We start from the raw sequence: 14312 nt of genomic DNA on the forward strand, positions 1-14312 counted from the left end.
GTTATGTACATAAATATATACATAAATATATTTTATATAAACATAAAATATAGTACTATGCAGTGGCCTTGGGTTTAAATGAGGTCAAGGAAAGCAGTTGTTGACAAACCTGTCCCAAATTTACTAAAGGGGTGTTTAGGATTCCCTGTAGCTTTTTCCAACTGAAAGAGTCTCCAGGCATCGTTCATCACATTCTTCTCATGTTCTGAATCAACTGCATTCACCTCTCTGTCTTTGCAACTTTCATCGAACAAGGGGCACAGAAAAAACTGTGCAAACCTAAGGGTATGAAACATAATTAAAACTTGAAAGATGTCATTTTAAAAGAATGGTCTTTTAAAAAGATTTTTCAAGCTTATTAGATAGGAAATGCAAATTTTGCAGAATCAGAAACAAAACAACCATTGCTACTAAGAAAAAAGGAATACAAAATAAGTGCTATGGAACAGAAGAAAAATCTAATATTGAACAGAAGTAAATGCAGAGGAGTTGATCTACCCCAGAGATGATAAATAGTGAAAATTTAAAAAATTAACACCAAAAAAGGCAGATTATGGAGACAACAGCAGTCTATTTAAGATTTTTAATTTGGCATGTCTATAAAAACTGTTATATGTGGCTAATTCTCCAAAAAAAAAAAAAAAAGAGAAAGAAAGAAAAAGGCAGGTCATAGTTTTGAGGCCAATCTTAAATTTATAGTTTTAGGTGCAATGTCACTAAGACTCAGGCACCTTAGGACAAATAAGTGACCTACTTTTAACAGGCTCGATTTGAATATTTCTTTCTTCTTATGTAGAAAAACAAACTTGAATTAGTAGGAAAAAACATAACGCAGTGAAAAACCTGAGGTATGACATAATTTGCCTAAGCCATGATTATGGGCTTTGATGAAATTATAAGAGAAACAGTCCATAAATTTTTAATAAGCAGTGATTCAGTAAATAACACAGTATGTAACTTTAACATAAGTAACCAATAGGCCTTTCTTGAGGCTATTCCTTAATAATAGTACCAAAGTTTAAGATACCTACAGCTAATAAATTAACTCTTCTATATCAGGTTAAATTTAACTCAGGATTCCTGTAGTAATTCTTAAGAAACTTTACATCCCATTTTATAGAATAAGACTTGATTTAGATGAAGTTAAGAGCAGAGGCTCTGAACAGGACTATTTTATTCAGTGGGTCTAAGGAACTCTTAGGTCTATAAACTTCTCAGTTACTACACCTCACAGTCCAGCTGTCACAGAAGCCATTATCATTACTTGCTATTTACTTTAAGTGCATAAGTAAATACGATACTGTGCTAAGTACTTTACATATACCACAAGGGGAAACTCTATCTATCTGGAGTCTATAATCAAAGATGTATGAAAACAGAGAATTTCTGGCCACGTAACATCTTTTACCCACCTCAATACCTCGAGGCTGGGAAAAATGTCTAACAGCTATATACCAAAGCTGGATAGGCCCAGATAAAGGGTCATGTTATGACACAGTATAATCAGGTTTTTAAAATGATCCTCTTATACAAGTGGATTTTTAGTTTGAGACAAGTAACAGACATCCTCCATCATACAGAGATCTACTATATGAACATCTGCTGCAGCATTTGTAAAGCAGGAAATGAAATTCAGTGTATGATCCCAGGGCACTCATTAATGGAAGTCCTCTGGGAATACATATCAGAGATGATTATACCTCAAAGCTGCTGCCTAAAGACTGAAACATAAAATAGAATAAGTAGGAAACAGACTACTTTGACCCAGTACATATCATAAACCCACGCCCTCGCCTTGATAATGTTTTTTCAAAAATATAACAATTATTATTAAAAGTAAGCAAATAAAGCTGACAGTGACTAAAAGTGTCAAATTTCATTATAGATCCAAAAAGTTGCTGAATTACACCTTGGCATCACAGAAAACTATAAATATTCACCAAGGATAAGTTACACCTCAAATAATGAATCAAATCGCTGATGTAATAAAAAAATTAGAAATTGTTAGCTGTATACAAAATTGATCCAAAAAAAAAAAATATATTGACCAAGGCTGGGTGCAGTGGCTCACACCTGTAATCCCAGCATTCTGGGAGGCTGAGATGGGCAGATCACCTAAGGTCAGGAGTTTGAGACCAGCCTGACAAACATGGGGAAAGCTCATCTCTACTAAAAATACCAAATTAGCCAGGCATGGTGGCACATGCCTGTAATCCCGATTACTCAGGAGGCTGAGGCAGAAATGCTTGAACCCGGGAAGCGAAGGTTGCAGTGAGCCAAGACTGCGCCATGGCATTCCAGCCTGGGCAACAAGAGCGAAACTCCGTCTAAAGAAAAAATATATATATATTGACCAAGAAATTAAATTGGCCTAATGGAGTTTGCTCCAGAAAACACTTTCAAAATATCCCCATGGTTGAAACAGCAGATCAAAACGTACTGTATCTACTAAGCATCCTTGAGAAGCAAGGAAATGAATGAGGAGCGAATATTTAAGGTTTAGCATTCTGGAACAGAAGTATGTCTGAAAAGAGATCAATGACACTATCAGGTTAGTCCTCATCACATGCTTTATATGTAACACCAGTTAGAATGGAAAGGGCTGCTAAAAATTCCATACCTCAATAAAATACTTTGCAGGCCTGAAGACTCATTTAAAGTCATGCCATTATTATTCCTTTACCACTCAGTAAATATACGACATCATTCATTTTTTCTTTTTCAGAAAACACAAGGAAAAACACAGGTTAAAATATCTTTTGTTAAACTATGAAGCTATAAAGCCATCTCTGTAGAAATAATAATTGTTATAATTATTAATGTGACAAGTACACAAAGTTGGATAATTCGTAGAGTATTCTGCATTACCTGTCTAGGGCACCTTCTAGGTGTTCATGAGAAACATCAAAATAGTAATTGGTATGTTCTCCACTAGTAAAGGCATTTGAACTTCCTGCATGCTCACTGAGAAACTGGCTGTATTCATTTTCTTTAGGGTATTTCTTTGTTCCCAAAAAAAGCATATGTTCACAAAAATGACTTAAGCCAGCAATATTTGGAGGATCCGACAATGAACCTGAAAGAGAAAACACGTATATAATAAATCATTGTCTTATGTTGAAAGCTAGTAAGTACAGATGACTTGTAGTTCTTGTTAGTATGACAACTCCAACCATATAATCAGAGAAAGTTAAGCACAAGCTACCTAAAATGGTATTATTTAGAAAGCAAATCAGTAGTCAGAAGACTGGTCTCTAGTGCCTGCTCCTGACACTAATTAGTTGGTAACTTTGGGCAGGTTACTTAGTGTCTCCGAACATTAGTTTTACCACATGCTGAACAGGAAGAAAGAGCTGGACTCACAGTTTTAAGAGCTAGAATTTTCTTGTCATGATTTCATTGCAGGAGACTATACAGCACAGTGCTAACAGCATGCATTTGGGGGTTACCGGCTCTACTAGCTGTGAAATGGCAAGCACAATACCTATCTTGGCTCAATCGCTTCAATATATACCCATCTAAGAGGGCCGTGTGAGTACCAATTAGATGACATTTGCAAATCACTCTGGTAGTCCAAAGCATTATAGTAGGCAATAGTTATTTGTTCAGTATTACCTTATTTCCTCAGTTCTAAAATGGCACTGAGTTAAAAGCTTTTCAAAGAGGACAAAAAGAAACACTGTCCCACTAACTGTACACATACATAAAAAGCAACCTGCCCGGGCACAGTGGCCCACATCCCTAATCCCAGCACTTCAGGAGGACGAGGTGGGCAGATCACCTGAGGTCAGGAGTTTGAGATCAGCCTGGCCTACACAGCAAAACCTCGTCTCTAATAAAAATACAAAAATTAGCTGGGCATGGTGGCGGGCACCTGTAATCCCAGCTACTAGGGAGGCTGAGGTAGGTAAATTGCTTGAACCTGGAGGTGGGGGCTGCAGTGGGCGGAGATTGCGCCACTGCACTCCAGCCTGGGCAACAGAGTGATACTCTGTCTCAGAGAAAAAAGAAAAAAAAAAAAGGCAACCTGATTAAAGCAACATTAAATGTGTAAGAAATGTACACATGGCAGGGCGTGGTGGCTTACACCTGTAATCCTAACACTTTAGGAGGCTGAGGTGGGTGGATCACCTGAGGTCAGGAGTTCGAGACCAGCCTGGCCAATGTGGTGAAACTCCATCTCTACTAAAAATACACAAATTAGCTGGGTGTGGCGGCGGGCACCTGTACTCCCAGTTACTCAGGAGGGAGGAGAATCGCTTGAACCTGGGAGGTGGAGGTTGCAGTCAGCTGAGATCACGCCATTGCACTCCAGCATGGGTGACAACAGCGAAACTCCACCTCAAAAAAAAAAAAAAAAAAAAGAAATGTGCACACGAGGCCAGGCACGGTGGCTCACACCTATAATCTCTGTACTTTGGGAGGCCGAGGCGGGCAGATCATCTGAGGTCGGGAGTTCAAGACCAGCCTGACCAACATGGAGAAACCCTGTCTCTACTAAAAATACAAAATTAGGTGGGCGTGGTGGTGCATACCTGTAATCCCAGCTACTCGGAGGCTGAGGTAGGAGAATTGCTTGAACTAGGGAGGTGGAGGTTGCGGTGAGCAGAGATCGCACTATTGCACTCCACCCTGGGCAACAAAAGCGAAACTTCTACCCAAAAAAAAAAAAAAAAAAAAAAAAAAAAAAGAAATGCGCACACAAGAACCTACGAAATATGACATTAGGTCAGGCACGGTGGCTCACGCCTGTAATCCCAGCACTTTGGGAGGCCGAGGCAGGCAGATCACAAGGTCAAGAGATCAAGACCATCCTGGCCAACATGGTGAAACCCCGTCTCTAATAAAAATACAAAAATTAGCTGGGCATGGTGGCACACGCCTGCAATCCCAGCTACTCAGGGTGCTGAGGCAGGAGAATTGCTTGAATCCAGGAGGCAGAGGTTGCAGTGAGCCGAGATTGCGCCACTGCACTCCAGCCCGGCGACAGAGTAAACTCTGCCTCAAAAAAAAAAAAAAAAAAAAAAAAACCACACAAAAAAGAAAAACAGAAAAAGAAAAAGGAATATATTATTAAATGTACCAAGGTTAAAAAAAAAATTATAACTCTTACTGTAAAGAATGGCAATGAATTTTTGCTGCTAGGTCACCTTAGGTGGGAACCTAACAAAATGTCCTTACAAAATGTAAGATTATTTGACTGAGACAACTGCAGTTTACCAACAGCTTTACGAGGGTTCTGGTATAAAATAAGGTACACGGAACTGTAACTACTGAGTATTTAAACACGTATGGAAAGTTCTAATAAATGTCAACATTATGTCAATGAAACAAAACAAAGCTTAATTCACAATTTTCAATTGTACCTATATGCACATCAAGTGCTGCTGATGACTTATCCGTGGTGGGATCACTGATAAGAAGTACTTTGATGCCATTGGCCAGCTCTAGCCCTCGATATTCTCGCTTGTCTTCAGGAGACTTGGTAATGTGATTTCCTATTCTCCTGATGGCTGGATTATTCATTTTGCTATAAGTCTTTTTTTGGAAACTGAAAAGAAAAGAGATTATTAATTGTTGATTTGTGACTTTAAGGACAAACAATAATGTCAACTAAACCCATATAATACATCATCAGATTTTTTTAAATGCTGGAGGAAAACTTTTATAGCCACTCTACAGGGTGCAGTCATTCATTTCCTCCCTCTTACCCCTCATTCTTTCAGAGAAATGCTAACAAAATTGTTTTCATGGAACTCTATTTGTATCTGAAACAGAACATGGATAGGGGTTTGAGACAGGGTGGCTTAGACCATGTGTTGGTCTGTATGCAGAACTAGAATAGAGTTTTTTGCGTTTTTTTTTTTTTTTTTTTGAGACAGGGTCTCACTTTGTCACCCAGGCTTGTATGCAGTAGCGTGATTTTGGCTCACTGCAGGCCTCAACCTCCTGGGCTCAAGCAGACCTCATTCTCCTGCCTCAGTTCCCCCAAGCAGCTGGGACTACAGGCGCTCACCACCACGCCCAGTTAATTTTTCACATTTTTTGTAGAGATGAGGTTTCAACTTGTTACCCATGCTGGTCTTGAACTCCTGAGCTCAAGCCATCTGTCCACCTCAGCCTCCAAATATGCTAGGATTACAAGCGTGAGCCACTAAGCCCGGCCTAGAATAGAGTTTTATTTCACTCTATTTCAGAGGTATCTGCTGGAATAAGTGAACTGAGATGTTGTGTAATAATTATTACTGGGTCAGTCCAAACACTGCTCAAACCAATGATATTGGAAGATAGGGTAGATCTGGAACTTGCAGGTCTGATATACACATGCTCAGAACATAGGGAACCCCCAATGAGGAACAATCCTGTAAAGTTCTAATATAAAATAAGAGACCTGTGTTGTCTTATGACGGCAGCAATAACAAGGACATAAAACAAACAAACAAAAAGTTGGAAGGACCCCAAGTAATTTTTGTAATCTGCTGAAGAGCTGAATGCCAGAGCAGGAAAAGCCCGGCAATCTTAACAGAGATGTCTGAAAAATTCTCTTACAAAGGGCTTCCTCTGACAGTCTTCTTTCTTCTCTAGAAAGGCTAGATTACAGTGATGGGAAAGGACTATCAGTACACAGAATCCTGTAGGGATGTTGGCTGGTATTAGGGCAGTGAAGGGACTTTCCAGAGTGTGGGGTATGCATGTTTTTTGAGAGCAGGGTAGATGTAACTTTTGTCTATACTGGAGATTGCTTAATAGACCAAAAAAAAAAAAAAAAAAAAAAATTGAACCTGCTACTACTGGCAGGTTAATATACTGCCAGGATATAATTGAGTAAAGCCAAAAACATATCTGAAACTACAGAGGAAAAATAACCCTCTCTGAGCACATTTGCTTCTTACCTGCAAGACAAACTAAACAGATCTGACTGTTCCTTAAAGACTGATAGCTAGATTTAAAGGTAAGTAAGAGGGGGAAGAAATAGGCATACAATTATTTTAGATAAATTTTTTTTGTTAAAATCTCTAGAGATTGAGAGAGGAAAAAAATCTAGTTTGCTTTCACCATTATACTTTCCTCTCTGAAATCACCTATAATTATTCTTCTAACCTGCATAACAATTGATAAACCAAAGGGGTTTGTTGCTATTAACACTGTCCCCTAGATCCCCTAGATCTATTTTTTTTTCTATCTCGCCCTCTCCTACAGTGCTGATAGATCTTCCTTAGAGGAGAGAAGATACGGAATTTTAAAGATCAACATATCATACTAAATGTATAATACTGGTTTTAAAAATCACATAGTACTTTACAACAGATAGTGCTAATGGTCTTGCCCCATTTATAGTAAAAATCATTTCTTGAAAAACAAAGTATAAAATATAATACTAACATATTGGGGCTATAAGGTCACTGTTGGAAAATTCAAAAGCAACTTGAAACTGAAAAGCCATTATTAACAATTATTTTTGGCCAGGCGCAGTGGCTCACGCCTTTAATTCCAACACTTTGGGAGGCCAAGACAGGCAGATCACAAGGTCAGGAGATCAAGATTATCCTGGCCAACATGGTGAAACTCTGTCTCTACTAAAAATACAAAAAGCAGCTGGGCATGGTGGCATGCACCTGTAGTCCCAGCTACTTGGGAGGCTGAGGCAAGAGAATCGCTTCAATCCAGGAGGCAGAGGCTGCAGTGAGCTGAGGTCAAGGCACTGCACTCCAGCCTGGCGACAGAGTGAGACTCCGTTTAAAAGAAAAAAATAAAAAATAATTATTTTCTATCTCATTGGTCATAAACCACTTAAATTCAATGTCAAAGAACGATGAAAATATCTGAGTGCAAAGTCTAAAAAATGGTGTTTGTGGTAAAATAGTAATAATTCCCAGGGTGACAGGAAATGGTCTATTTCAGACTCCAAAGAGGGGTACAAGGAACCACAGATAACAGTCCTGGGCCAGGCACAGTGACTCACACCTGTAATCCTAGCACTTTGGGAGGCTGAGGTGGGCAGATCACCTAAGGTCAGGAGTTCAAGACCAGCCTGGTCAATATGGTGAAACCCCATCTTTACTAAAAATACAAGAAATTAGCTGGACACGGTAGCGGATGCCTGTAATCCCAGCTACTTGGGAGACTGAGGCAGGAGAATCGCTTGAACCCGGGAGGCAGAGGATGCAGTGAGCGAGATCATGCCACTGCATTCCAGCCTGGGTGCGACAGAGCGAGACTCCGTCTCAAAAAAAAAAAAAAAAAAAAAAACACCATTCTGGTTAAGGCATTTGGCAAAGGACAATCTGTTTAGACTGCAGCAAATGCCTTCAGTGTGTACGCAGTTTGTTTCAACAACACTGAGTTCAATATAAATTAAATGATTTTTTAAAATGAGCCCCAACTTAGCAGCAACATAACACCAAATAAGCCACAAGGCAGCCTCCATTAAGACCCCCAGCAAGAAGGGCAGTGTTAAAACGGCAGTGTTAATAAGAACCTCCATGTGTACCAAAGAGAATGCCTGAACTTACCTCAGGCAAGAATCTACTCCAGGGAGAAAAGGCGTTGGTTTTTTAGTGATAGTTATACTCAATTTCCTCTGTGGTGCTTGACCCAGTGAGTTTGACTTAGGTAACCAAGAATTACAAATGATTAAAGTGTAATAATGATGATGATGATGATGGTCTAAAACTTCTGTCTAAACCACAACTGTGTAGAAGGAAGATGAAACATAGCTCATTTTGGAAGTATAAATTATCTTACTATGTGGGAGGTTAAAAACTCTATATAATAAAGATAACCACCTTAACTATAAGCTACACTCTGTACTTTTTTTTCAGGGTTTCAACTTCCCTTATCTGGATTTTAATTTTTTCAGACAAAAAAAATTTAAATTGTAAAACACAGAGTAGGATGTAGGTAGGCAAAACAGTTCCAGCCCAGTAAGAACTATTTACAAAATTATCAGAGTTCATCACAGGCATGGATATAACTTACTTGGATGCTGAAGTTGTGTTGGATTAATATTCCTGATATGGTTGAGAGTAAAGAGATGGATTTATTCTACAAGTCACACATAAAAATTAGTCCAACTACTTTTGTACAAAGGATCAAGAAAAGCTAAAAATTTCCAAGGTAGCAATACTCCCTAATCAAATATCATGACTTCTTGAGGAAGTAAAACCCAAAAGAAACAGTAGCAACATTTTCAAACAAAACCTATTTCTGGCAATCCTATTCAATACAAAGTCTAGGTTTACCTATAGCATATCTATCAACACTTCCTACAGCAATTTGATTCTCACCTTCTGGAGAAGTGAAGACAATGACTGGGAACTCTTCCTCCTCTGATGATGAATTCATCAACAGCTTGCCTGTCTCTGTATTTATACGCATAAGATCACCTGTCTATCTACCTCAGATCATTAGCATAAAGCCTTCAAGAGTAATTTTACTTACAGCAAATGTTCTCCAATAAGCAAGCATACTGACAATTTAGATGACAAGCTAGTGTTAACCCAAATGCTTTCTCAGACATTTATATTTTTAACTTGTTAAAGTTAAAATTTTAGGAGCAATAAAATTACTTTCAATTCTAGGGACATTGTCATACACTGGAAACTTCATAAGGCACAGAATTGTCTTTTCAGCACTCTGATAAGCTGGAGAGATATTTAGTAATTACAACACATATTTTGTCATTTTGTTCAGAATTTAAAACAATGACTATAATCACAGAAGATAAAAACTGGAAGAGCCACTAGATGTTATCTAGTCCTTTGTAGTTCATGGACTGGCTACACTGGCTTCTCCTGGGAGTTTGTTAAAAACGCAAAATATCAGAACCCACCAGAGACCTACTGAGCCATAATCTGCATTTTAACAAGATCCCCAGGTGGGCTAAATCCCCTCATCTTACATACAAGGAAACTGAATCTCAAGGAGTTTAATAAATCAGTTGCCCAAGATCACACAACAAAAAGTTATAATCAAACTCAGTCTTAACTCCCAGTCCTGTGTCCAGCCTCCCCTCTATATCCAAACAAACATTTAAGAAAGTCTATTAAGGTCCAGGCATCACACTACGCAAATGGTTACAAAGATGAGTACACCAGAGCCCTTGTTTTGAAGGAACCGAGACTAGTGATGAAGTCAGATATAAAAACAGGTCATTATTTTTTTTTTTCTATTTTTTTGAGACTGGGTTTCACTCTGTCACCCAGGCACAATCTCGGTTCACTATAGCCTCAACATTCCGGGCTCAGGTGATCCTACCACCTCAGCCTCCCCAGTAGCTGGGACTACAGGCACTCACCACCGCACCCAGCTAATTTTTTGTTTTGTTTTATAGACAGGGTTTCGCCATGTTCGCCAGACTGTTCTCGGACTCCTGACTTCAAGCAATCCAACCGCCTTGGCCTCCCAAAGTTCTGGGACTACAAGCATGAGTCACAGTGTCTGGCCTCTAGGTAATTTTTTTTGTATAGATGAGGTTTTGCCATGTTGTCCGGGCTGGTCTTTCAAACCCCTGGGCTCAAGCGACTGCTGCCTTGGCATTCCAAAGTGCTGGGATTGCAGGCATGCGCCACTACACCCAGCCCAGGTCATTATCTTTTAAGTGTGGTGACAAAATTGTCTCCAGAGCACTATGGGAGTAATAGAAGGGGTGCACCTAACCCTGTCTAGGAGGGGAGAGTAGAAGCACACCAAATAAAAGGCAAGGAGACAATCAATCAAGATAGAAGGGAAATATGTGAGTGGAGCCTGACAATGAGGAAAAAGCATGAGGAATATAGTGGAAAAACAAGCAGCATGGTGCTAATGAACTATAACAGGAACTTCAGGTCACAATCATGGACTAAGACATGTAAAGGCCTAAATTTCAGGTATGCAAAAACAAATCCCCAAATATAAGGTCATTTCCAAATTCCACACCAAGAGTAAATTTTACTATGCAAAGAATCTTTTATTCAAGTGACCTTTCAGTCTTTCTCATCTCTCTTTCAAGTGTTTCACAATCAATATAGTAGCAGATTGGGAAATTTTACTTTGCTTTTTGCTTCCTACTCACCTCCACTGGTCTCTTACAAATTTAAAGTCAGACCTGATTTAGAAATAATGACCTATAAACCTGAACAGGTGAGTGATCACATTAATAGTGAATTACAAACCAAAACCTCCCTTCTGTGGAATCCATCCACCCCCTCCCAAAACCATAGGTGGAAGTCAAGGCCTATAGCACTCATGCATGAGGAGGAGGAACCCAGAGAGAAAAGGCCTGGAATCAAAACCACACTACATAACATTCCCACTTCCTTCCAGAAGGCAGAGGTAAATAAGCAGAGGGTGACAAGATAGTGGTGGTATGAGCCCTAGGATGCCTCAACATATTAATGCTTAAGACCATATATCCCAAGTATATTAATATTACATGAACTAAAAAATAACAACATGTCTTAGGGAACCACCTACCCAAAGCTCTTCAGTTATAGGAACATGTATACCTCACTTCATACACCAGCTAGATCATAAAGTTGGGCACAAAATAAAATCCTGTCAGTTAAATCTTATTCACCCTTGATGTTTTGCCTTTGTGCCAGGCAGAATATCAGCTATTGTAACTCTATGTCCTGGCCCTCTGGAAAGGAGTTTATGACCAACAAATAAACCCTTAAATGAAGTAGGGTGGTTGCAATTTAAAGAAATTCTAAAGCAGTATCATTCTAGAGAGAAGTGCTTTTGCAAATGTTGTTTTAGTTTGATGCATGCCTATCAATGGTTGTTCATTCCAAAAGTGACAAGCTTAACACAGAACACTTTATAGAAACGTTATAAAGTTTAAGCAAATGAACAAAACCTCTGTTTTAGACCTTGCGTCAGAAAGGTAACTATAGAAAGTTTCTTGTAGTTTGGGTACCAAGAGTGTATCACAAGTATCCTTCTTCCACATGGAGTTTTCGGGGCTGTTAAGAAATGTAAGATAGGCCGGGCGCGGTGGCTCAAGCCTGTAATCCCAGCACTTTGGGAGGCCGAGATGGGTGGATCACGAGGTCAGGAGATCGAGACCATCCTGGTTAACACGGTGAAACCCCATCTCTATTAAAAATACAAAAAAATGGCCGGGCGCGGTGGCTCAAGCCTGTAATCCCAGCACTTTGGGAGGCCGAGACGGGCGGATCACGAGGTCAGGAGATCGAGACCATCCTGGCTAACACGGTGAAACCCCGTCTCTACTAAAAATACAAAAAACTAGCCGGGCGAGGTGGCGGGCGCCTGTAGTCCCAGCTACTCAGGAGGCTGAGGCAGGAGAATGGCGTAAAGCCGGGAGGCGGAGCTTGCAGTGAGCTGAGATCCAGCCACTGCAGTCCAGCCCGGGATACAGAGCAAGACTCCGTCTCAAAAAAAAAAAAAAAAAAAAAAAAAAAACAAAAAAATTAGCCGGGCGTGGTGGCAGGCGCCTGTAGTCCCAGCTACTCGGGAGGCTGAGGCAGGAGAATGGCGTGAACCCAGGAGGCGGAGCTTGCAGTGAGCCGAGATAGTGCCACTGCACTCCAGCCTGGGCGACAGAGCAAGACTCCGCCTCAAAAAAAAAAAAAAAAAAAAAAAAAAAAAAGAAATGTAAGATATAGGCCAGGCATGGTGGCTCACACCTGTAATTCCAACACTTTGGGAGGCCGAGGTGGGAGGATCACCTGAGGTCAGGAGTTCGAGACCAGCCTGGCCAACATGGTGAAACCCCATCTCTAATGAAAATATAAAAATTAGCCAAGCATGATGGCGCATGCCTGTAATCCCAGCGACTCGGGAGGCTAAGGCAGGAGAATCACTTGAACCCAGGAGGTGGAGGTTGCAGTGAGCTAAGATCGCGCCACTGCACTCCAGCTTGGGTGACAGAGCGAGACTCCATCTCAAAAAAAAAAAAAAAAAAAAAAAAAAGATAGAATACTATTGCACAAATCTAATCATAACAATCACTCTCATTTTTTTAAAGTGTCATGTGCTTTATAAACTGTTCCTTTAATCTTTCCATTCTCCCTAAGTGATGGGTCACAACAGCTGTTCACAGTCATCCTCTTCAATTCCAAATGAGGAAAAAAACCTCAGTCAGTGCTTGCATACCAAAGTATAATCAAAAAGAAAAAAAAAAAGGTAAGTGGTTAAGTGACTTGCCCAACGGCAAGCTGATTTATGGTAAAGCTGGAACTACAGGGAAAGAGGAAGCGTGGGAAGGGGAGGAACAGAAGGTGGTGCTGAAGGAAATCATATACTGGTTTATTCTCCAGCTCCTGTTTATCACCCTCACAGTCCTTCGCTGACCCCATTCTTCTTCCCTTACAATCCCAAATAACAAAAGCCAGGAAACAAAAAGTAGGTCAAAATAAATGCTCCAAGGAAAGTTTTCAGTTTTTTACTCCTTCTTCTGCATATAAAACAGACGTGTGGGGGAGTCCGGAATGCTTCTAATCTACCAAAGGAGTCCCTTAGCTAAGAACCATAATACATGGCAGGATTAAATGTATAACAGGTTTAAAGTGAGAGAGTATATGTACAGAACTGCCTCATGCATGAGAGGAAACATAAAAATGAGTACTACAGTAGACATGAATGGGTTTAAGTATTTTTAATTTTTAAAAGTATACATTAAACCACAGGATCGATAAAAAGGGAAGAAAATCATAATCATCTTGATAGGTGCAAAAAAGTATTTAAATTCAACAACCATTCATGTATTTTTTTAAAGTCAGCAAACCGGAATTACATTTCTTCATTTTAAAAAGAATATCACAGAAATTACGGTAATTATCATACTCAATAGTTTACATGACAAATAATGTAAACAATCTCACGCCCTCCTCTACCAACACGATGCCACTAACATTTCTTCTATTTCAACACTTTATTGGTAGTTCTAACCAGTCCAAATAAACCAAGAAAAAGAAACAGAACACGTAGAGATGGGAAAGGAAAGAGGAAAAAAATTAACATGATTCTCAAGCAATATGATTACGTATATAGACAATCCCAAGAATCTACTGACGACTTCCATTTCTGGGTAGGATATAGTAGCTCATAGCAAACAAATTCAACTTCAACAACTGGAAAAGGCCATGATAAATTACAAAAGTCACGTTTGCAAAGATGTTGGAAAGTTGTGCAAGCAACAGGATTGGATAAACTAGTTCCAGAAAGGCAAGCAACCTCTGAGGTGAGCTGATAATCATCATTCACTTTCTTCTCTGAAAATATTTGCTAATTCTGAGTGCAGATTGAAGATCACGCTTGCCCTAAGCAAAGGGACTCTACTGGATGAAGAGATATCATTGAGGTTT

General features: G+C 39.7%; 1 protein-coding gene across 5 annotated transcripts in view; it reads right to left on the bottom strand.

Moving 5' to 3' along the window:
- IDE (insulin degrading enzyme) overlaps positions 1–14312 on the bottom strand; it is a 118902-nt gene that overhangs the window by 79119 nt on the left and 25471 nt on the right. For all 5 annotated transcript variants that reach the window (XM_007963563.3, XM_007963562.3, XM_007963561.3 and 2 more), the window contains exons 2-4: positions 5367–5551; positions 2869–3076; positions 110–279 (exon numbers count right to left, since the gene is read on the bottom strand). In XM_007963563.3, the coding sequence (XP_007961754.1) occupies positions 110–279; positions 2869–3076; positions 5367–5551 (563 nt within the window). The remainder of the gene's footprint in view (positions 1–109; positions 280–2868; positions 3077–5366; positions 5552–14312) is intronic.

This window comes from Chlorocebus sabaeus, chromosome 9 (genome assembly GCF_047675955.1).
Source record: "Chlorocebus sabaeus isolate Y175 chromosome 9, mChlSab1.0.hap1, whole genome shotgun sequence".
In the NCBI taxonomy this organism is placed as follows: domain Eukaryota; kingdom Metazoa; phylum Chordata; class Mammalia; order Primates; family Cercopithecidae; genus Chlorocebus; species Chlorocebus sabaeus.